At 40.5% G+C, this 25,590-nt stretch overlaps 1 protein-coding gene across 3 annotated transcripts in view; it reads left to right on the plus strand.

Moving 5' to 3' along the window:
• The window catches only part of cdh8 (cadherin 8), a 99,231-nt gene that overhangs the window by 11,426 nt on the left and 62,215 nt on the right, over positions 1 to 25,590 (plus strand). For all 3 annotated transcript variants that reach the window (XM_044364935.1, XM_044365110.1, XM_044365023.1), the window contains exon 3: positions 25,264 to 25,558. In XM_044364935.1, coding sequence (XP_044220870.1) covers positions 25,264 to 25,558 — 295 coding nt within the window. The remainder of the gene's footprint in view (positions 1 to 25,263; positions 25,559 to 25,590) is intronic.

Consider the following 25,590-nt stretch of genomic DNA (forward strand, 5'->3'; position numbering starts at 1 on the left):
TTCCAAGAAAAACTTCTGCTATTATGAATAATAGAACATCCAATTAGTGTAACATCGTAGCAGATGAGTTTGATGAAAGACTGGACTGGTGTAATATTGGAGGAATGTGAACATTTAGTTAAGTTATCAAAGTGTTTGAATGTAGTGGGGCTGTGTAGGATGATTACTTATGACTTGATGATGACATCATACACGATTAAACCCTGTGGATTTAATTGCAAACAAGGATCTGATCTTTAACAGGGCTTAAAGCTGCACTGAAATTTGGATTTTCCTCATTTTTTGTGTTGTAAAATATAAACTATTACTGATAAAGTAGCTAATTTTCAAAAGAACAGAGGAAGATAAAACAATTTTTGTATACATAGCCTTGATTATGTTCCTTCACATCATTTAAAATTTGGGGGGACCCATTGTACGGTATGTTTCCACTCGGAAAGGGGAAGCTAGCAAGCTAGGCTAACTAGCCTCCACTTGGAAAGTCGAAGCCCAGCTTGCTAACGTTTACACTAGTCACAACTGGACAGTAGTATTAGGTCCTGTTTTTGGACCTGCTGAGACACTGGCAGCTCATTATACAAAGGAACGAAGGGGGGCTTGCTAGTGTTAACTGTCATCCCTCATGGGTCCAGTTGTGGTGATGCAGAAATGACCAGACTGTCAGAACTCACAGCAGTGGGTAGTCCTGTAAACTTGAAACATGACACAGAATAATGTAGGTGGTGCTGAAGTCATAGATGAGACTATGGCTAACAACCTCCTCCAGCTGGTTAACTGCCTGTGTGGCCGTTGAAACTGAGTTGACAATTTTTAGGGCCACAGATATTATACCACACTACAAGATATTATACCACAACTACAACAACCAAAAAGAAAAAAAAGAACACTGTAAAAACACAGAGGATGTAGCCTATGTGCTGATTTCTTAACAAAAAACATATTTATATCTCAGTTTGATATTCAGTATTCTGAATAATTTCAATAATTATGTTTAAATGCATAAGTGACGTTGTCAAACCCTCGTAATTGTCAGCTAACCATTTTCTAAGCGTATCCTGATCAGGGTCATGGGGAGCTTGGAGCCTGTCCCAGCATGCAATGGGCATGAGGCGGGGTACACCCTCAAAGGCTGCCAATCTATCACATGGCTCACACACAATACAGACAGACAAACACATTCACACTTACATTCACACCTACAGGCAATTTAGGGTTTCCAGTTCACCTAACCGGCATGTCTGTGGGTGGAAACCAGCAGCAGGGAGATCATGCAAAGTCCATACATAACCACTGTGTGTCTGTCAATATGCTAAAAATAAAAAAGCTGCTTGAAGGAAAGTTAAAATCAATATAAAACCTCAATTTGTTGTTCAGTTTCGCAATTGGGAATGGCATTTGAGAAATGCGTTGAACTGAAAATCCAAAATTACAACATTGTCAACAATATTATCCTTTTAGGAAATTCTCTTTAAATACTCAGCAGTGAAAACAAGAAGATACTTTAAATTTCACAAAAACTGCTGTGTCTTGGAGGGAAACCCCCTCCGAGTCTCATGAGATGACTCTCCTCGCCTCTAAGAAGAGGAACACTCTGCCAAATGGCACAGTGCCCTTTTATGTTACTTTCTGTGCTTTATCTGCATCATGAAGCTGCGTTGCTGCTGTTAGCTGATGAAGACGAGGAGCAGCTGTGGTGAGGCAGCAATATTTTAATGGCTCCACAGATCTCTGAATGGTTTGTCATCGGGGGGAAACGACCTGGGCCAACCCCAAGGCCATTGTAGCCTCCATCTGGATGGAAGCAGTCATACAGGTCCTCGTTTCCCTCCATCTCAATCTGTGCAGCACTCCCAGTGTTTACAGAAGCCGGCGCCCGCTTGAATCACCACTTGCCAAGATGTGGCATGTTTATCAGTGTCTCTCTCTGCACACAACACGCCGGCACATAAACACAGATGCACATGCAAACACAAACACACATTGTCTATGTGTCTCATTGAGTGGCCAGATAAGAAAACATGACATTATCTTTTTGGTGTGTCTGTGCACAGTACCTATGCGTGCACACACACAAGTGTGTATTCTGTCAGTGTATGTGTGTGTGTGTGTGTGTGTGTTCACCCGTGTGTCCGCACGTTGTGCATGCAGTCAAAATGCTAATTTCATATCTGTCTTGATGACCTTTTCTTCTTTGTTGATGCCCGGTGTTTTTATAAATACCGTGCTGATATCCTGGGATATGTAATTACCGCACCGCAGCTACACGCTGCCTCTTTATTAGTTTTCTGACAATGGCCTTCCTCGTCACCACTGAGTGCTTTGTGTGTGTGTGTGTGTGTGTATGTGTGTGTGTTTTAGCGTGTGTGAGGCTCTTCTGTTGTCCACTTTACACAGCTGAATCCTCCAGCACACTTACAGTCCTCATACTGTCCTCATGCTCACATACATCTGATACAGACAATGGATTGAGTGTGTGATGTTGCTTCTATTTATGTCAGTTTAAATCAACAATAGTCATATTATCCATAATATCCCATTTCTTATACAGTTATTCATCTACAGAAGCTTCTTAGAAATGATCTCAAGGGATTCATAAATGGATCACATCCAGTTCAACATGTAGATGAAAATAGGATGGAGGGATTTAACTGAGCAGATACCTGAGTGCACTGTATTACTTCAACAAATACCGCATCAGATCAAAGTAGAACTCAGATCAGGTGCCTCGAGTAGGATTTCTGCACACAATATATGTGTTAACATTTACAAAAAAATAGGAACGGGATTCCTGCCTTTGTTGCATCACTGGTGCGGAGGGAAAAATGCATGTCAAAAAGGTCTCTGTGCATACGTAATGGGATCCTGCTCTGCACCGGCTCCGCGTTTGTCGATAAGGATCACACTCCCCAGGTTCGACTCCGGGGATTAGGGCAGAGGCCGTTTGATCTCAGAGGTTTTGCATAAAATCACAAGTCTCCTGAATCCTGCAGCAAAGGAGCTGAGTTAGCTAATTGGGAGGTATTGCCGCATGCTGGGATGGACTTACACCGGGGCCTCATGTAGTGTCCTCAAGATGCCTTTGACAACACTGCAATTACAGTAAAGTCAGAGTGCTGTGTTAATGATGCTTTCAGAGTGGAAGAGAATAGCGGACTGTTCTGAGTCATACAGCAAGTGATGCACTATAACCACGCTTTCAAATACAGCAAACACACACACACACTCAATACTCTGTACATGTGAGCTCAAATAGCAACACATCCCAATCACAACAGGCAATCAGACAGGAAACTAAACTTATCCATTATCAAATAAGAGCCGTGGTCAGCCTTGATGAATGAACGTGTATCCTGAAACGCTCTGGAGCGGCGATCAGGGTCCCCTGCGTCCACATCGGATCCACATGCAGCCAACGCAGCAAAAGCAGAGAGGGGTGTGCCAGTTACGGAGCATAATTGCTACTAATGACCATTAGGAGTTTGGTTTTCATCCTCCAGGGGCCATACAAAAAGGCCTTTCGTCTTATCAGTTGATTAGAGGCAAATAGACGGGGCCGGATCCTGCATATTAAGTAAACAGGGGGCTAAAATGGTGTTACTCTATCAGGGGAAAGCCTAATGGAGTGGCGGGTAGCTCATCCTCTGCTAATGCCTGAGCTGCAACAAATGGACAACTGTTCACAAACCCCAGCTCCACTTGTCAAATATTGGTAACATTTTTTCTCCTGCCAGTTGAAATTGTATCTGAAAAAAAAAAAAAACTAAACAAAAAACAACCAAAAATCGCTCCATCAGCTTGGGGCTTGTACTCAGTTTACTTTCTGCTCCTAACAGCAAAATGCTGAAGACCTTTGTGCTGCTCTGTAGTAAAGGCACTTATGCTTTTCCAGCAGCAGCGCTGGTATCCAACTGTCAGTGATGGCAGCAAAGTTGTTTTTTTCCTCTCTGTGGATTCATTTGCATTATGCAAATGAACAATTGATATGGATCTTCTCCCCTCCGATGAACATTTTGCACAGCAATTTGCCAAGCAAGTAATTACTTATTGACAGAATGATATTACACAGGAAATTGTTGTATAAAATGGCAAACCCATCTCATTGAAATGCTCGCAAAAATAATAAGAATAACAATAGCAAAATTAAAGCTGCAAGCACCTTCGTGCACATCGGGGCGCGCTGCAGTCAAAATGCTGTTATTGCGAGGCAACATGATTTTGAACCTTCGTAATTGCCCGTAGGCAATACTACATAAGTGAAATATTAACGCAGCTATACATTTACCAGAGAGCAATTGACATGGATATACATTTTCATGAACATTAGACATTGCATGTAGAAGATAACTGTCACTTCCTGTGTCCACTGTGTGGTGCTAGAAAGCATGTACTAAATGTGCATTATGTTGCTGCATATCAAATGTAGACCACACAGTTTAAATTTCATGTAAATCAAAGGAGCTTTGTCACATAAGGCTGACTTCCTGTTGTCAGGCAGTGGCACTATGACTATGACTCAAAATTGGCTTGTAGATGTCTTCAGGCCTGGACTCATATCAAACGTGAAATTTAAGAAAAATCTGACAATAAAGAGTCAAGTTACAACAGCCTCCTCTTTCATAATGTACATGCAAATTCGCCACATTGCCATAACAACTCTGTTTGATGAAAATTCAAAAGCTTCACTATTTAGCATTATCAAGGTCTTTCAAGTTAGCTTACAAAATTTTAGGTGGATCTAGTTAACCTGCTATGAGTAGTTTGTAAAAGTATAGAAACTCTAACTTCCTGTTGCCAGTAGGTGGTACTATGGTTATGATTCAACACTAGCCTGTACATGTCTTCAGACCAGGATGTGAAATTGTGAAATTAGGGAAAGATCTGTTGATGTGTAGTCGAGTTACAACAGTTTCTTTTTTCGTGTTGAAACATAGAAATTTGCTGCGTTGCCACGGCGATGCTGTTCAGTTAAAACTCACACGCTTCACAATATAACATCATCAAGGTCTTAAGGCTTTTCTGATCAAATTTGAGGTGGATCTTGTCAACCTGCTGGGCAGAGGTCGTAAAAGTACAGTGCCTGTAACTTGCTCTTGCCAGTAAGTGGCACTATGACTATGACTCGTAGATGTGTTCAGAGACTCTTCTCAAGCATCAGAAATTTGGGGCAGATTGGACAACAACTTCCTGTTTCATGGTGAAACATGCAAATTGACCAGCGCACCACATCAAGGATGATCCATGAAAACTCAAAAGCTTTGCAATTTAGCATCACAAAGGTCTTTAAATGCTACTGTGGTCTCTCTGGTTAATTCTGTAAGAGGAGTTTGTTAAAATACAATATCTGTAAAAAAAAAAAAAAAAAAAAAAAAAAAAACTGCGCAAAGAATGCACAGTAAATTCAGAATGGCTGACTTCCTGTTGGGCTTAGGATATGGCTTCAAGAGGCTTTTTTTTAAGTCTGGGAATGATACATGTGCCTACCAAATTTGGTAGATCTAGGTGAAACCTAAATGTGGGGGCTTCAACTTTGAAATTTTGTAGGGGTGCTATCGAGCCACAACCAAGCCCAAGACCCATAAAACTAATTTTCACCACTTTTGATATATGTGCAAAGTTTTGTGAGTTTTCAAGTACTTTTAGCCCCTCAAAAATGTGATTCATTTGGACAAAAAATAATAATAATTTCTTGTATTACAGTAGGGCCTTGGCACCACTCTGGGCTCAGGCCCTAATTAGAAATCATCAGTGAAATGGACATGAGTTATGGAGGCTTGCACTCATCATGGCTGCTCTCACTGCTCGCTGCTCTCTTCACCGCCACCTGTGGTTGCACTCAGGGCTCGTGGCTTTGCATTTTAATTAATTCCAAACATTATTAAGGATACAAATTCACTGTCTCACTTCACTGCACTGCGCAGTGTAGTTGAGCTGGAGGAATATCAGCAATTATCCATATTGTGATGGAATATTTATGCTGTGTTTGTGTAACCTGCATGTCACATCGTGTCGTGACGAGTGATAAAGCTTTTTCTCAGCTTTTAACATGATGAAACTCAAGAGTTTTTGAAAATAGGTTTTTCAAATAGCTTCTTCAAAATTTACAGTAGATGATAAATCACATCAAAACAACATCAATGGCTGGATTTGCAGAATATGTAGAAGTGACTACTCAAGATTTATTTCGATGGACATCGCGTTTCAAGTTACGCCTCTGTTCAGTTTGTTCTAGCACGAGATTCCCTCTGTTGAATTATAAATCAAAGGCTGGATTCAAACAGTGTAAATTGATTTAATTTTTTTTACAAATATTTTGAAGGCCAGTTTTCAGCACAGTGCTTTCTCAACTCTGAGGCAACATCAAAGTAACCAAAAAACATGCAGCATTTCAACAATGTGACCTCCAGTAACCTTGAGAGAAAAAAATACGAATAAGCCAAGTCAATAAAACAATTCATATCACTTCAGCAGCTTCTGTTGTCAGATTAGATTAGATACATTACATAATGATCTATCTCACAGTTATATTTCTTTTTGTCTGTTTTCACCTTAATTGCAAAAAACAAATTATTTCCCAATGCGTTGACGCTGGTGTGTTTGCGTCAGCGCCCTTCCAGCTCTAATATCGAGCATCCCGAGAGATTGGCACCTGGAGGAAAACAGCAAAGGAAAAAGAAAAAAGGGCCAGTGTGCAGCTGCATTTTCTTCCTCAGTAATCGAATCCCTCAAAAGGGGTCCATTTTTCTTCATCTCCCCAGGTCCACAGGACCTTTAAACAGAGTAAGGCACCAAAAGAAGGCGCCATAGAACACAATTATAATTCCAATATAGTCTTGTAAAGAAAATGTAAACAGATAGCCAGACTGCAAAGCTGCCCCCATTTTCCCAGAAGACTGGTAATAAAGTAGAAAAGATGTAATACTGGAAGAGGCTTTTTACACCCTGTCCTTTTCTCACTCCAGAAATTGAAAAGTGTGGCTCTCTGTGATGATGCTGCTGGAAGAAGGGATGCTCTGAGATTTATGAGAGATTTAAAGGGGAGACAGAGGAGGGTAGATTTTTACCAGAGGCGTTAATGCGGTTTTGCAAATGAACTCTAATGCATGAGTATTGATAAGAATAAATGGTGCTCTGTGGTGCTGGCAGGCCCCTCTTTCCAGTACAGTAGCTGTGCATGTTTGGTCACAGGCTTAATTTCAGAACCCTCCAGACTCTGACAGGGGACACAAACAAGCCACTGTCCCCTCCAGAAATCTGAACAAGAGCAAATTGGTGGCAAATTTTGATTTGTAAGAGCGTGCTGCTTTCATATTGGCAAATCTTGAATCCTCCGCGGGCGAGACATTTTTATCCCTTTCCATAGTTTTCTTTTCCTCTCTTGAATATTCTGTTTGTTGTGCGCTGTCTTGGGGGTAGCATTTGTTTTAAGCCCGATTTTGTTTTTTCTCCAGTTCGTTCTCCAATCACTCGAAAGCAGAGAAAACAGCAGTAGGCTGCTTATGATAATTTTCTGGCAGTAGTTGCAACTGTCCTAATAATAATTACTGGTAGTGAGGGCTGCACGGGCATGCAGCTCAAGGGTGTGTGTGCAAACAGGACTGGATGTCTTTTTGTCTTTAGTCAGTCATGTATCATTTAGTCATGTGAGGTCCAGAGTGTGAATGTTTTATAAAACGTTAGTTACGTCTGTCCTCCTCCACTCCAAAGTGTATTTTGCGTATTGTTACTTGGGTGTTTGAGCCTCACTTTTCACACAGAGTTTGAAACTAGAAGGTTGTTTTCACATCAATCTACTGAAGGAGGAGTTTCTCTGTGAGCTCCTTAAATCTGAATTTATGATTTATAATTATGACCGTGATTTGTGACATCACAACTACTTTGGAGTCAGTCACAGCTGTGAAGTGGAAACTTGAAGCCTCCGATGCACAAACACTGAGAATGGACTTCACAGTGAAGTAGGAGACATCTTGTGTCCAGCAGTTAAACTGTTAAAAATGAATATTGAATGAATGAATGAATATTTACATATTCTGGAATTTTCACTGAAGGAGAAGGAACATAATTTCTAATGAGGTAATTTTGTTAAAACTGTTTTGTGGAAGAAAAAAACAACAACAAAAAAAAACATATCAGACACAAAGAGAGTATTTTTATATCCCTTTAAACAGGGATGTTTAATCCAAAAAGTTTACAATACGATGATGACAACCAAAGTCTGCTGTTATTTTTGATCCATATGCACTGTGTGGTAAGATCTAGTAGCGTGACCTTTAGTATTACAGTGTGAATCCAATCTGCTTGACTTACTCACATAGCCTGGAAGAAGAGGCTCCTGGAGTCGGTTAGTGGGATGACAGTGACTGGCTGCGCAGTTTCCCACTGAGTGTAAATCACAGAAAAGAAAGAGAGATGTTTGTACTTGTGTGAGCGTGCATTTGTATGACTATGTGTGTGCCCTCCTTGTTGCCTGTGTGTGTGAATCTCAGTCCGGGCCAAGAAGCAGTAAGGCCCGGCAGGCCGGGAAGGCGTGGAGGAGGGGGGTGTGACAGTTTAGTGTGAGAAGGGGAAATGGCATGGTGCTGCTGAAGCTAGTCATCCGTCTGCTGTGACACCCAGCGTGCATGGAAGATGTCCCCGGGACTCGGCAAGGCAGAGAGGAAGTGTGGTTGTGCAGAGGAGTGGGAGGCAGAGTGGAAGTGTCATCCTCTCTGTAAGTGTCACTCTTTCTCTGGTACCCTGTCTGTTTGTCGCACATGGACGGTGCATCACACTTGCTGATGCTTTCCAAACATTTGACCACACAAATGCGCAAACATTTTTTTAACCCTGTGAACCCTGGGCTTCTTTTCACTCTCGTTATTTACAGGCCTGTGGCATTGACCACATGCTACTCATGCGTTATATTGCGATTTTCAGGATAAGTTAGGCTAATCAGAAATATTGTTTTTTGGGGGTTTTTTTGCCTTCATGTCCACACAACAACTATCTTTACGTGAATGGATACAGAGTGCCATTGTACCAGGGATATAAGAACAATGTTGAAAAAGCATTCTGAACCTTAGTACTCTCAAAACAAAAGCAAACAAACAAATCATTATGTCACTCCTAAGGTTTTGCCTTTTCTCATTTCCATTTGTAAAAAATCTATTTTTGAAGATTTTGCAACCAGGAATCAGTGAGTTAGCTGTGGTGTCCCCACAACTGATAAAATTCACGCCACATTAGTTACTTGCAGCCCCTGTTTGCACTGTGGACGCACAGACAACAAACACCTGGGTTGCTTTTGATACTGGAGGAAACACCTGATTCAGGTAATTATGAGACAAGCTATGAAATACTAAAAATAAAAGTCCTGCATTCAAAATAACTTTAGATACAAAAAAAGGTAAAAGTACAGAAGTGCTAGCAGTAAAATGTACTTAGAATTATTCCAAACACAAAAGTAAAAGTAGTCTATGTGCAGAATGAGTGTTATGTTACTATATTGGAAAATTAATATAGATGCATTAATGTGTTAGTAGCATTTTAATGTTGTAGCAGGTTGAGGTGGAGCTTATTTGATACTATTTAAGCTCTAAAAATGCACCACATTTAAACGGATCCGCGTTTTAGATGAAAATGATTAATTTGTAAAATAAATAGCTGCTGTCGAATATATGTGGTTGAGTGAAAAATACAATATTTTCATCTGAACTGTAGAGAAGAGGAGCAGAGGTATAAAATGGCCTTAATTATAAATATTCAAGTAAGTAAATAAAGTCAGCTGATTCCCTCAGAATGTGTCATGACTGATCAGTCAAATATAGATTATCGTTTCTTTCTGCAGAACTCTACTTATTCCGTTACATTTCTTGCTCTCCCCTCAACTCCCCACCCCCCCACCCCCACCCCCCTACATTACAAGCATTAATTATTAGTGCTGTTACCTTCACTATCAAATCTCTTGCAGTTGGTGACCCAGTTGGGAGAAGGAGAAAGACAAAGAGAGACTGAGGGGGGAGCCAGAGTTGCTGGGATTTTAATGGCTCCTGCTTGCTAAGTGTGGTCATGAGCCTCCAGTGCACAGACGGGGCCTAATCAAAAGCCCCACACCGTGTGAGTGACAGCATCAAAGTGCATCTGCATACTGAGATGAATTCTCCCAACTTTCTGATTTCTTCACAATTAAAGTGGGTGCGGGAATGGAAACACACGCTGTGATGATTTTTTCCTCTCTCTTTTTTTTTTTTCTTTCTCTCTCTCTCTCCTTTTCCTCCCGTAAACAACATGAGCGCTTCTCCCGTTCGCCTGTTATGTTTGTGTACATTATTTCCCAACCCTCAGGAGGCCCGGAGGAGGAGAGGGAGAATTAAAAAGGGAGAGAAAGAGCTGAGGGGCGAAGATGTAGACGAGACGCTAAGAGAAATGCTGCTGAGAGGAAGACAGAGAGAGGCAGACAGAGCAGGGAGCGTGTGAGAGAGAGATGTATTTTCACACCATTACTGTTTGTAAAGCATTTTAGCACCCTGAGTAACTACGCTATGTCAAAAAAAAAAAAAAAAAAAAAAAAAAAAAGATGAAAACATCTTTCTGGAATATGGCAGTATGACCTACAGCAACAGTAGCTGACCAGCAAACTATAAACACAACTTGAATGATTCTTCATGCTCAAAGACATTACACATCAGCCTCTTTGCTCAGCGGCATCAAGGTTCTCACTTTCCTCTTTCTGTCTTCCCACTATTTCTTATTTCAAATACCACAAAAAAAAAAAAGAAGGGGTGGGAGTAGGATGCAAAAACTCTACCAGGATAAAAATTTATTTGTCAGGTTTATATCTCCATATCCCTCCCGCCCATTAGTGGATTGGCTACTCAAGTACTGCTTCCTGTCAAGGGAACTACAAAACTCTGCACAAGCCAGAATGATGGAAATTACTTTTCTTGCTGTGTGGCACTAGTGTGAGGCCAGGAGTGTGTTTCAAATGTAATTAAGTTTGGTGCATTCAAAATGGCAAAAGTGATGTGTTTGTGAACAAAATGATGCATGTTTTTTTTTTTTTTTCCTTTATTACATGCAGCCAAACTTTTAGTGCAGCTCCATTCACCTTGCTCCAAAATTCTGGAAGTGCTCAGCATGTGTCATGTGATTGCTTATGTTTTATACGCGTGTCCTTTTAGACCTTGCGTTTCCAGTTTCCCACTCTACTCCCAAAGTGACTCCTCCATTCGGCTTGATGTTATTAAATGAAAGACCCCAGGTTGCAGAGAGTGTACTGGCACTTGCTCACAGCATCATACTCGACAGCAGCCTTTTGGGCAGCAACCAAATTCAATTTCTTTTACTGCCAGACTAATGATGGTGACGACCTTGCAGAGCAAATGCAAAGTTGAACTTTTTATTTGTCACAAGCTTTTAGAGATTATTCTTGATCCTGTGACGTCCTTTGTTTTGTCATCCACCCATGCAGACAGCGCAGGTCAATAGGTTTGGCCTCCCCGTTTCTGTGTATGTAAGCGTTTTTGCCAGCATCTGGAGCGACTAAATGGATATTGGAAGCTGTTGCCGGAGCCGAAAGAATGTTGGACAATGGTTGAGATTGATGAGTGTTTGGGCGCTTTCCCCGTGACCCCTCCGCATCTGGCAGGAACAAAGTCAGGCAGGTGTGACAGCCAGCATCCATCTACTAGTCAGCTGTAATAGGGAGGGGGCATTTGTACAGGGACGCACACACACACACACACACACACACACACACACACACACAGGCACACACACACACACACACACAAGCCTGTTTTCCACACATGTTAGCAAGCAAGGATGCACACACATATCTGTGACACACAAGCGAGGCAAGTATGCACACATTCATTCAGGCACACACAAACACACACACACACACACACACACTGACTGAGGGAAAAAAAAGCCTTCCTGGCAAGCTTCAGCGTGTGTCTTTCCAGGAAGGAGTCGTTTTGCGATGCTGACTTCTTTCAAATGTCTGCAAGCTCTCATGTCTTATTATGGGAGACAAATGGCATGTCGTACCAACGCCATGTCCCGACTCGTTAGCTCCGGACATGACAACCATCACAACACGTTTCACTTAACTGTGCCCTCTTCTGTTGCTTGAACGTGTGAAACACTCATACAGCATACATCTTAGGATTGAATATTTAATCATAGTAATATCAGGCTGATTTGGGGCTTCAGTTTAAAGATAAATATTAGCCTGCCAGCGTCATTTGTGGCATGACATCAGAAAAAAAATCCACATTTTTATCATTCATTTATTATTTGAATAATGTTTTTTGGAAATTAACAATAATAGACCATATTTATCCTAAAGTTCTTAGTGGTTTTGGATATTTTTGGATTGATGTGCCCAGGCTTTGAGGTAATTGTCCCTGAGAATTCACAAAAAAAAAAGAAAAAGAATTCCACTTGTGAATCTTGTGCACAAATTTCAAAGCAACATCTTTATGCAACTCCTGCTATTGTGGATAATCCACAGAAGAGGCTGTCAACAGTTTTCAGAGAATCTACTTTCTAGCAAACTGTAGACAGCGTGTTCTGTGGATTATTCAAAGTCACAGGGAGATTGTTTCTGGAAAGAGGCGTTAATGTTGAATTTTGGAAACGTAATTTTTAAATAAAATTATTATCACAAACAAAATTCTGTTCACTTCCATCGTATCGGCACAGAGGCAGTAATCTTAGAGATGGATTTCTAAAATCCAAAAGCAAATAAAACCAGAACTATCTGCACAGCTAGATATGATAACAGGAAGAAAATATGCTTCTTTTTCCGCATCTCTTTACTGGGATTTGGATATTTAACAACCAAAATGTGTCCATTCAGTCCAAAATACAGAACATTTTCACCAATACACAAAAAAACACAGCAGGTATGTTAACAAACTTAGAACCAGTTCAGAAGCTGCCATATCTTGATGAATGCCTTGACATTTTCATGTAGGGTATAGATCAATTTCTCCAAAGGCATTCTCAACACATCCTCATACCAACCATCCACTCATGCTGCATCTTTAGAAATCCAAAATTTAAGGATAAAATATTGTTTTCTCACTGTGTATTCCATTAGTTTTGCATTATGGTTATTTTTTACAGTGTCCACTTTACTGCTAATAAGAGATGGTCACTCTTCATCACTTCCATTTCATCACTTCTTTTGAAAATGTCTGCATGCTTGTACAATTGCAGTATAAAGTATCTATCAGTTTAATACAATGAGGAAAGCCCAGCTTGCCTCTCAATAACGATGTATAATGCAGCCTATTTAATATTTTAAATTGTGTCTCTCTGTCAGTATTACAGCTAAGAAAAGTGAACATGTTCCCTATATTTGATTTCATGTATACGATCTATGTTTTTGTTTTTTTGTTTTTTTCGATAATCAGGATTTTTTTTTCTTTTTAAATCTGTGTGAACAAATGTTAAGGAGCCACAAAAAAGCCCTAATTTTTGATGTTACACAATGGTCTAAATGCCTAATTCAGAGCTGTTTTTTACCAAATCAAAAAAAATATTAAAGAGACTGGTATGTCTTCCTTTATGTCTGGCTACTAAATTAAAGCCTTGAAAAACACTAGATACAGTTAAAAGTTAAATGCATGTTATACACACATGCAAAAATGTAGGCTTCCGTGCACAAATACATGTACTTCTATGATACAGAATAACTCAGTCAGACCTGTCTGCTGTGCAAGGAGGATGGTGACATTTAAGGAGCAGGGCCTGAACGCAGTCATGCAGGTTCTCTTTGCAGTAAAAGCATCTCTCAGTCGGGTGGTCTACGCCACCATTGTTAGAGTGCCTTACTGCGTCAAGCCCCAGGGTACTGGCTCCATCCTACACCCCCCCACCCCCGCCTACCACCTCCACCACCACTGTCATCACCCCCCCCTCCCCTCGCCCCTTTCCCTTGGCATGGAAAATCCCCCATGAGCCTCTTCTCTGATGTAAATCACAGGTAGGGGAAATGTGAGCCCGGCTGATACACCGGCACTGTGCCGTGAAATCTCTGTTGACATTACCGACGGGCGATTCCAGAAAAAGACACAGAGCGAGAGCAGGAGAGGAGGAACAGAGTGATAAAGAGGGAAAGGGAGCAAAATAGAGAGGAATGGAAGGGGGAGTGAGCATTACAGGCAGTCACTTTTGACTTTGTGTACTTTTTTGACACACTGTCTTGTCTTCGTGTGCTGTATGACGGACTGAACTCATTGGGCTGCATGCTTTCCCCACAACTCTCATTGATATAAGGCATGTTTAAGGTTTTTTTTTTCATTCTCTTTTATGAGCTGACACAGAAAAACTACCTGTTTTTACTGATCTTAAAAAAAGCACGTTTAATTCAGCTGCTGGATCTTACAGCCATAATACCCTCTGGGCCTAACCTGTTTTCTTACTCTTCTTTAGGTAACCTTTTAACTGACAAAGATTGTTTTTTTTTTTTTTCTCCAGCTCTGGTAGCTTTGTTATGTGTCTACTTATGTGATAATAAAAAGTGAAAAGATGAAAATAACTTGGAAATGAAGTAAAGGTAACAAGGGAATCAGGAAAATGGATTATGAGAGGCCATTTCCATGCCCACTCCCCCTTTCCAAGCACCGAAGGGAAATGACTTTTACTTTAGTGTATGAAAATATTTAGTTGTACTTCAACTCAAGTGCAGCATTCCAGGAGGGCTTTGGTATCATTTCTCTTGCTGCTTCTCAGTTTTGTGCTTTTGGAGTGGTGCAACAGGATGTACAAGTTGGCCCATTGAGCCAAGGGATGTGATTATGTAAGTGAGAGAGGCCTTAGATATTTGTGTAGTGTGGCGGAGGAAGGCTGAGGGATTTTGTCTCAGAGCGAAGTGGTAATGCACTCAATGGTTGCCCGCGTGGGGTGAGGGAAGGGATAAAAGGAACATGTCATCGCTGTCCGCAGCATACGACAACACAGATGACTCTGTCTCCTCTCTCTTGTCTACTTTTTCTTTGCTCCTTGTTCCTTTGTTCTCCCTCCCTATCCCTTCGTCTGCGGGTCTGTGCTCCAGACAGAGTGTGAAACACGTATAGTGGCATCATGACACACAGAGGGAGTGCTTGTTCTTGTAGCTGCCGTCCACTCCAAGGTGATCTGACATCTTAAAGCGATGCTCTGCGCAATTGCACATTCACTCAGACAAGCGTGTTGACGATGCTGCCTAGCCAAAGGACCCCTCCTGTCCCCCTTACCAGTCTGAAGCTTGCTGCCAAGTGCTTCCGCGAAGAGGATGGCTTAATTGTTTCTGCCACAGCCATGCCTCTTCTTCATTTTTCTCTCTTTCCTTCCTAATCCCAGGGACGGGAAAATGGAGCTGTTATTTGCATGTCTAATGATACTCGATATCACAGGCCTCTCAAAGGAGAAGGCACAGATGATTATTAATATAGCCAATGAAGCCCTCATTTATACTGCCTTTTGTTCTTAGGCCTGAGCAAATACTGCTTTCCAGTACCTGCCTATTAAAAGCTGTATTCCACGGAGAGATATGTTGGCTTTGAATGTGGAAAAACTGCAGCGGATACATGCAAAGCCTTTGTATTTCTTTGGACACTGGCATAAGCTACTGATGTACATAAAAGATACTTAGTCAAAATAATGTAGCCTGGATAGTGATCACACTGGAGATGAGATCAGTACGCCTATTCTTAGATGTTTTACACATACAGGTCATGATCCTTTTTTTTTTTCTTTTTTTGGGCAGCAGTTGGTCTCAGTCCATAACTTACTCATAAATCTGAAATCTGTCCCTACATGATGGAGCGATACTAGCATTCAAAGTTACAAAGATGAGACCGATCACCTGCATTTATTGCACATTAACTATTGATATCATAACGCTATAGCCTGCAGCGCTGTACCAGGAAAGGGCCTACAGTGGAGACTTGCGATAAGACAAACAAAAGTACTTAGTCAAAGCTGTCGGAGCCCATTATTCAAGTCCCCATACTGAAAACGTAGTGTATACCTGCAGGAATTTCAACTCCGCAGCAATGCATGCTGTATCCAGCAGTGGCAGTTGGCACTGAAACTGGCTAATTTGCAAGGCTTCTCAGGTTGAGAACAATGACTCTGACAGCCCGAACAGACACAGTGGAGCACATCTGCATTTTTCCGCAGGAATAAGCCCCACTGCATGTCTTGCTATTATGGAAATCTGCGCACATATATATATATATATATATATATATATATATATATATATATATATATATATATATATATATATATATATATACACACACACTCACCAGCCACTTTATTAGGAACACCTGTGTAATGTAATGCAAACCAAAACAACAGCTCTGCTATAAATTCTATATTTGTGTTCCTCATGTATGTTAATGGGGTAGACAAAATATTACGATTCAACACCATTCAATATAATGTACTCCAGTACACCACCAGCATCCACTATGACCTCAATAATAAACATAAAGTAGAATTATCACCTTTCTGACAATGTCAACAAAAACTGAAAATGTATAAGCTTTGTAAAAGTAGAATTTATGGCAGAGCTGCACAGGTGTTCCTAACAAAGTGGCTGTGTATTTTAAGTGAGTGTGTATTTTAATATATATATATATATATACACACTGTAAAAATGTATTCTGAAATACATATGAAACACCTGATTGAAATGCAAAGGCAATCAGGATCATGACTCTTGTCCCCTGCAGGTTTGTTTGCTATTTTTAAAATGTTTTTTCAATCCTTAGTCTCACATGTGGTACATGTGTTGTGTTCTCACACTTTGGCAAGGCCAGTTTTCAGTGGTGAAAAGTAACTAAGTGCATTTACTCAGATACTGTATGTAGGTACAGTTTTGAGGTACTTGTACATTAGTTGAGTATTATCATTTTATGCCACTCTGTACTTTCTACTCAACTTCAATTAATATTGTACATTTTACTCTACCACATTCATTTGTATTGCAGTGAAATTTTGTTACTACTTTGCAGTTTACATGATCAGCTTAATATGATGTATTACTATAAATTAAACCACCCAACAGTATATAAAATAGTTAAAATTGGTTCTACATATGTGTATCAGTGTTAATGACCATTAATATAAAAGTATATTTAGTAATGTAACATTCTAAAAGGAGTAACCTTTTACTTTGGATACTTGAAGTACATCTTAGTGATAATACTTCTGTATTTTTACTTGAAATACGGGACTTTTACTTGTAAGTGAGTATTTTTATAGTGTGGGACATGAATACTTCTCCCATTAATGCCAATTTTAAATATTGTACACTATCAGTCTATACCAGCTACTGTTCTGCTTTACTTTCCTGAACATGAGTTACAACAGCTCAACTATGAAACTCACAAGTCAGCATGTGTTGTGTGTGACATATAACAAGATCACAGGATCCCATGTTTGACAGATGAGTTTGTGATAGTCATCCACATCAACACTCATTTACTCAGCGGTTAAACTATGAGCAAAAAGAAAAAAGAAAAAAAAAAAAAAAGGCCTGTGAACGAGCCTGTGAGAGTGAAAGAAAGAAGGCGGGAGAGAAAGGTGGGAGAGGGGGGAGTAAAATGTTGAAATATGAATTACAAACCCGAGCAGCACCATCTGGACCGAGAAAACACACATCATACTGGAGAGCCGGCACATTGAATTAGACTTGCTACGGGATCCATCTGCACCTCGTGAAATCAATCTCATTCCTTGATTTGATTAGGTCAGCCGCACAGAAGAAAGAGAAAACTGTTGTGCTCCTTGATTAAGCTTGTTTTGGTTTACACCCCTCCGCACACACCCACCTTCAGCATGCTGTGTATACCAATGAGTTCTGGGCCCACAGGTAGGGTAATGACAGTAGTCGAGGTTAATACTAAAAAATCTCCCTCTATTTAACACGCAGCATGTGCGCCACAGCCCCCGTAGCCAAGCTCATTTACACTTTTTCATGGCTCTGTCTCTTTATTGTTTAGAACACTTCTTTCTTTTTTTTTTATTTGTTTGTTTTGCTCAAATCACAGGCTTTTCTTGCAAAGGCTTAATTCTGGTTGCAGAGCTCTTCATAGAACACATGTGGAGCTGCCATGAAATGGACAAAGCTGTTACCAGAAGTCATGTTTTCTTTTACCTTTGTTTTCTGGCATTGACAGTTGCATCGGGCACACACCCATGAAGAGACTGATTGTCTAATGCTCTCTTGTTCTAACAACAGGATGTAATGAGCAAGCGGCAAAAATCCATACTGAAGATTGGTTGCATACAATAGGTCATTCTCGAAGTGAGAGCTGATGTAGCCGACAGCAGGGACGCATTATGCAGAATTGTTTTATTTTCCTATTTCCCATTCTCTCCCAGTGGTGACACTGTACCCTACTATGATTAAAATGCATCCTCCCATGCATCCACACTCACAAACAAAAGGCTTTTCATGGGTGGCTAAATCTAATTGTGTTGCCCTCTTGTACTAAAGGTAGTCGCTTTGACGTTGACTTATTCTACAGAAGCAATAATGCGCCAGTGGCACTGAATGCAACACATGTGCCATTGCTCAAAGTGCAGGGATGGACACAGAACACATTAGCCCTGATTGACCTTGGTACAAACTGCACACAAATCTAGAACAAATTGCCTCATTTTTTTTTCTTTGTCTCATTAATTCACAATTGTCCAAGAGGAAAATAAAACAGAATGGAAGTGGAAAAGCTTGCTGATGAATCAACTCAGTTCTCCATCCAATAAAAGAAAAAACAGAAAAAAAGTGTGTGGAGCAGGTATAACATTGGAAGTCTCTGTGCTGATTGTAAATACTACACTCTGAGTATAGCTGGCTCCAATTACAAACCGTCACCTCTGCTTGTATGTGGGTCATGACACCATCTCTTTCCCATTGTCTCAATAAAGGAAGCGTGGCTGCAGTGATAATAAATGAACAGGAAAACATGCAAAGCATTCTTTCCCCTCTTTGGCCTCTATGAATAGTGTGTTTAACCTCTCAGAGGAGCAATATTGATTATTGTACTATTCAACAGATGCCCACAAATCCTCATGGATTTAATTCCTTTGTGGCAGGTGCAAGACAGATGAGAATGGTCTTTCTCGCAAAGTAATTGCTCACCACAAAAGTAAAAGTTAATGAAGCTGATTGCCATTTCACTGTGATTACTTACCACTTTTATATTTAGCCTCGTTTGTGTTTTGAAAAATGGAAGAACCTGCAACACCTCAGGCTAGAATGTGCAGCATGTTTCTGAATTAAACTCTTCATGTCCAATGTGGCTTCCCAGCACCACCAATGTTCACTATATGGTTTCATCCGATGAAGTCTGTTGTGGTTCACACCAGAAGGGAACTTTCCTGTCCAATTTGATAAAACGCTACGTGCCACGAGACAGACTGGAGGGAAAATGTTCCCAAGAATAGCTAAGTGTATCATATATCATGCATCGCGCCATCTGTTCCGTACATTCAAAATGTTATTGCAATATTTAGAATTACAGATTATTCATGTAGGTGTAATTAACAGAGTCAAAATCCAACAAATGGGAGGAAGCTACAATTAATTTCCAGACATGTTTGAGCAGAATCTATCTGGAGTAACTATTTAGGCTACAGTTGCCTAAGGGTGTACAGATGGAAAAAAATGATAGCTCTAATTTTACCAGTTTTGGCAATGAATTACCCCCTGTTGATCCCTCACTGCAGTATGAAGCCCTCTTGATTGAATTCTTTGGATTTGTTCTGTGAGACTGGGTCACATTGAATTGATGAGGAAAACTGGGCCATAATAACTGACTGAACTGAATAGAAAAAGGTCAACATCTGGCTGTTACAAAAGGTGCTATGTAAACTAGTCCGTACAGTGCATGGCCTTGGGGTTCCCATTCATTTTACATAACAACATGCAATCTACTGAATATTTAATGGTTAACATGACATTTCCCCCCTGGTATCATCGCTGGGTCTGGTCATGCAACCTTAGTAAAACAAGCGCATCATCTTCACCACATCAGGATCGCACCAAACATGACATTTAGAGTCAACACAGCAATACATTATACAGAACATCTTCATGCTGCTCTTTGGCTTTGCCAGTTTGCATTATTTGCTACATTAAATGTCATCAAATCTAAGACAACCTACCTCCCTTTCCCAACACCTGTGACTGGAAAAAGAACACTTTATCTGACAAGTCCTTTCCCTGAAATACTATTCATCCCAAGAGAAGGTTAGAGTTTTTCCAGGTATGTTTTCGAGTGCTGTTGACTCTTTATCTTCATACTCTCACTTGTGGAAGCAGCTGGAATAATTTATTCTGACTGTTTTCTGATTTTTTGTTTAATTATTTCTCTTTTTAACTCTTCGTCATGACACAATGGTGTTGTGATATCAGTATCTGTAGTAAAGAGGTTCGGGAGATGCTTATGACGCCTTTTCATTAAAACACGTCACGAGTCATCAGACACTCCCAGAAACTTGACAAACCAAACACGTTTAGGGGAAGCTTTAAAAGACTCACTTTAAATGGAAGTGAAGAAACTCACTAGCCTAGCAACAGTAAGGCTAAACATAACCCATAATGCAACACTCTCTTTGTATAAAGTAACCAAGGGACCAGTAATTGCTTCAGTCAAACAGAGCAATTGCTGCTGTGAATACTTAAATGTCTAGTCCTCGAAAATAATACGACTCCCACTTTTCAAACATATTTGAAGAAAACATTCTCTTGCATTTAGGCAAAAATTATACAAATAATGTACAAATATGTGTGTAACTGCATTTTCTCAGTTTAAATCCAGCAAAAGAAGAAGTATCTGACCCGTACCAAGGACTAACTGAGGTAGGATTTGGAGAAGGCAGTCCAATGTTCTGTGTGCCGTCTGTTCTAGCAGACAGTAGCTGACAACTCACATCACAGTGACAGCATCTCCTCCCTCTTGCTCCTCACTTCAGTCTCCCTCTCCTTCTCCAGTCTTACTGGTACATACATAGGAGGAGCACATGTCCTATCTACCATTTGCCTTGACAAGGAGCAGAATCATTAGTTCCCTCTGTAGGGCTACACTTAAGTACGTGGAACTCGGGCTCGAGGCGGGGGCGGGAGGGCAGGTGGGTGGTGGTGGGGTAGAATCTGTAGAATCTTCCTCATTAGGACACAGTGATTGTTCAAGTGATTGCCGTGAAAGCTCATCTTCAGCAGGGACTGACATATTTCCTCCTCCGCTGACAGGATAAGCAGTCCCGTGCAGCCCTGAGTAGGAGTTGTGGTTGGCAAATGGAGGTGTGTGCATGTGTGTGTGTGTGTGTGTACACGTACAACAGTACTGGTAGGAAGCAGAGAGCACTATAAAGTACTGCCACGGTATAATTCCTTCAGTCAACCGAGGCTTCCTTCATTGTTCTGAATCACAGCTTCAAAATACATATGGATGGCTGTCTTTTCAGCAGCTAAGGCAAGACTTGTAATAACTTCTCAAGCCTATATACACACACTGCACTCATTGACGGTCTTATTTCCTCTTTATGATAGATACTCTTTACATTTATGCAATCATGCAGGCACTGTGTTTACTTTGGTTACAAGTAGAATGAAACTATACATGTTGGCTGATGTTCATTTCAATATTTCAGTATTTCAATATTATTCAAGGTGTTTTATTCAACATTGTTACCACTCAAATATAAAATAAGCATAGGCATCACGACAATGGTGTATGTGTCTAAACAACCTTATCCATTTGCCCAGAATAAAGTATTGCTGTTTTGCAACTCCAGTCAGTATTATAGTCTGCTTGTTTCCTGAATGCCACAGTCAATGCCACTGATTGTTGGTGCTGTTTTAGTTGCCCTGGCAACTCCTTTAATGACATGGTCCTGTGATGGACTTTTCTTCCCCTTCAGTAATTGTATTCTCAACCTGGTCTCACAATCTGTATACAAATAACACAACTTAACACTTTCAAATTGCGTGCAGTGCATACGACAAAGTCCATTTTTAACCTTTCCATTCTCATTTAACACTCCTAATAACCCAAAAATCACCCTATAAAATAAAAGAAAGTTGCATCACAGTATATTGACATCACTACCCTGGGAGGGACTGGCGTATGCACTGCATGCAATTTGAAAGTGTAAAGTCGTGTAATTTGTACGTACATTGAAGGGACCACACTGGTACTCTTTGATGACCGTTTGTGCATTCGAGTGTGAAGGCTGTGGGTGCTGCTCAAGTTTCAGGGAATGTGGAGTTAAACTAGCAGTTTCTAGCAGGGATGATTGAATGCATGACTTTATTTCCACCCAAAAGAAAGTACACAATGTGCCAAAGTTGATTTATTCATCCTATAATTTTAGTTAACTTATCAGCTATAATGCACAGTGGCTTGTGCTACCTAGACAGCTACACGATGTAGTAACTTAATTGTAATGTTAAATGTTACAAGACTGTTGTGCAGTCGATACACGTTGGTTTTGTTTTTAATCATGTAGCCATGATAATAGCAACTTTCTAACTTTTGGTACTTTAATGAAGCAGCATGTCTGGATGTTTTGGAGAATCCAATCCCTTCTTGTGGAAATTATTAACCAAAACTTGTTTTTAGGAGCATCTGCTTTGTGTGTCATCACTGTCAGATCCAAGCTTCTGACAGTTGTTTTTCCATTTCAGTTAAATGATACTATTTTGCCACTGATTTCATGACTATTTTACGCTCTAACTTTGCACAGATGTAGCACTCTAAAATTGATGATCCTCACTCAGTTCGGGCACAGATACTTGACCACACTCTTGATTTTGTAGTTGCCCTGGAAAGGTGTGTGGATATCAGGAGTAATGACATTACTATTTTATAAAGCACTACATGGTCCTGCCCATCTGACTGACATACTTTCAATGTATGAATTTGAAAGAACCCTCAGATCCTGCAAGTCTGTTAGCTTTTAAATTGCAGGGCAAAAATGCTTAGTTTTTATGCACCAAGCTGCTGCCTGAGGATCTGAGAGCAGCTGAAAGTGTTGATATCTTTAAATGTCAACTTAAGACCTACGTCTTTAGCCTGGCTTTCGATTGGAGTGTTTTATGACCATTATTTAAATTTTAGTTTTTATTATTGTATTCTTGCTTTTAAGTGTTATTATTGCCTTTAATCCACTAGTTTTATTACTTCACTTACTATCTTTTCTTTTTTGTGTGTGCATTGTTCTCCAATCATATTTATATTTGTAGTCTTACTTTGAACTAACCTGTATGAAAGGTGCTATATAAATAAAGTCTGATTGATTGGCAGAAGGTGAAAAAGAAGGCAAACTGAGGTCCAATCTAGTTATAGTGAAACCAAATTAATATTCTAATTCATACTATTACACTAACACCTATAAACAGTTGAGTTTTTCGAGTGTCAGCGGAACTGTGGAATTGCATGACTGACTTACAATTTCAGAGTTTATTTAGTTGATTCTTGACTGTTGAAAAAGTCAAGAATAAACACATATTCAGACATATACAAGACTTTGGCATAATAGGGCATACATTTGTATACAAGTGATCCCACTTGACGGTATCAGTGCCAGGTGAGGAAGAAGAAAGTCAGCCCTAAAACACACCAGGATTAAATCCTTGACGCGTTGCTTAAAACATGCACGATATATGGCATAACCAAAACCAATATGCAAGCTAAAATAGTCAATTTGCCCCCCAATGAGGGAAACATAGACACATGCAGTCATGTATGCCCAGCTGCAGGCATACCGATACGCACAGAAAGTCACACGTAGGATAAAAAAAATAATGACAGACCATCATTAATTTGAGCTCATTTAAAGAGTTTCTCAGTGCGCAGGATGTTGCGAGGCATTTGTGTTAATGAGCTACATCATTCATGTGAAATGATGGCACAATTAGGAAAACAAAAGTGCAAGGTGTGACAATTTAAGTGAATGTGCTTTGTCAGTGTCTGCAAACAACACCTCTGAGACAGTATATGCATAAAAGCTGGTTTATAAAAACATTGCGGGGGGTTTAGAGGTCAGGATTTTCACCTACAGATTTTTACCTTGCTGTTCTGCACCCTGGCCACGCTCCCACAGGCACCTCTATTGAAACACTGTGGCAGGAAATGAAATTAAAGCTGCTGAATACAGATGTTTTGATGCATGCCTGTGCTGCTTGGCTGTGTGTGTACGTGTGTATGCGGCTGTGTGTGTTTTTGAGGGGAATGTATATTAACAAAAATACAAACTGAAAGAAGAGGGCTGCCAACTGTGTCACAGCTACACTGAACATAGCTGGATTTGTAAATGTTCTACTCGCTGCCTCTTTCCTCCCTTCTGAAAGTCACTCACCTTGGGGATCAAGAGGCTTATATGTAAGGTGACTTACAGTAAAAGAAGTACATTCTCTGTTTATGTGAATAAAACCAAAGTAAGTTTTCTGCTTCCCTCATGGTGTTTCTCATTTGCTTTGGCCTCCTTTTTTCCACTCCGTTGTACCTCCTGCCCTTCCAAATTACCTTTTTAACTTGAAACAGCGGCGGCTTTTGCCTGTTCTTCTGTCCACAGATGTTTCAGCTGCCTTATGTAGCATTGTCAGGCTCATTAGTTATACTCTGCCCATGCGGCAAGTGGGAGCCAACCACTCAGCCTTGCACGTAATGCAGCTTTAGTGAACTAATGAAACTGTAATTACAAAAATAATGAGGAACATGCAGTATCATCCAGTAACTTTGGGGCTAGTTATTTGTGAGCATGAATCATTGTGTGCAGCGATTCCTCTTTAATTTTTCATGGATTCTGATACTTTTCTGTTGATACCGTACTATGGAATGCACATTCAAAGCACTTCTAGTCTCTTCAGTTTGTGAATTCCAGACTGTAGGGAGCAATATCTCCCACAATGTGTGTTTGTGTGATGTATTTGCGATATATAACGAGGAACAATGTAGGCTAAGGTCCATTTCCTGTGCTACTTATAAAGTTATTGTCCCCTGTGGGCCTCATTTAGCAAAGTGTAGGCTATGTTGAGCCACATTTAGTGTCCGGGCTACACCAGTTGCTGTACAGCACTGCAGCAAAAAACACATTACAGTCACACTGTACACTTACCTGCATTTACAAGGAAAGAACTTCTAGAATCTGCTGAGCATATCAACTTGCGTTCATTACAGCCCCTCGTCTCTGTTTACACAGTGACATCAAATTGAGAACTCTGCTGCACCTTTTAACTTTTGTCTGTTCTTTTCTTTTCCTTTTTCATTCCAGCTACACACAGACTTGGATGTGGGAAGCAAGAACATTAAGTATGTCCTAGCAGGTGAGGGGGCAGGCACTATCTTCGCCATCAATGAGCTAACAGGAGACATCCATGCCATGAAGAGGCTGGACCGTGAGGAGAAGGCTGAGTACACACTAACAGCCCAGGTCATTAATGCTGATACAGACGAACCCTTGGAGCCGCCGTCCGAGTTCATCATCAAAGTCCAGGACATAAACGACAATCCGCCGCAGTTCATTGAAGGCCCATACCGAGCCTCTGTTCCAGAAATGTCTGCTGTCGGTGAGTCACAATAGACAGACCTCATTTCTGGT

This window comes from Thunnus albacares, chromosome 1, assembly GCF_914725855.1.
Source record: "Thunnus albacares chromosome 1, fThuAlb1.1, whole genome shotgun sequence".
NCBI classification, from domain to species: domain Eukaryota; kingdom Metazoa; phylum Chordata; class Actinopteri; order Scombriformes; family Scombridae; genus Thunnus; species Thunnus albacares.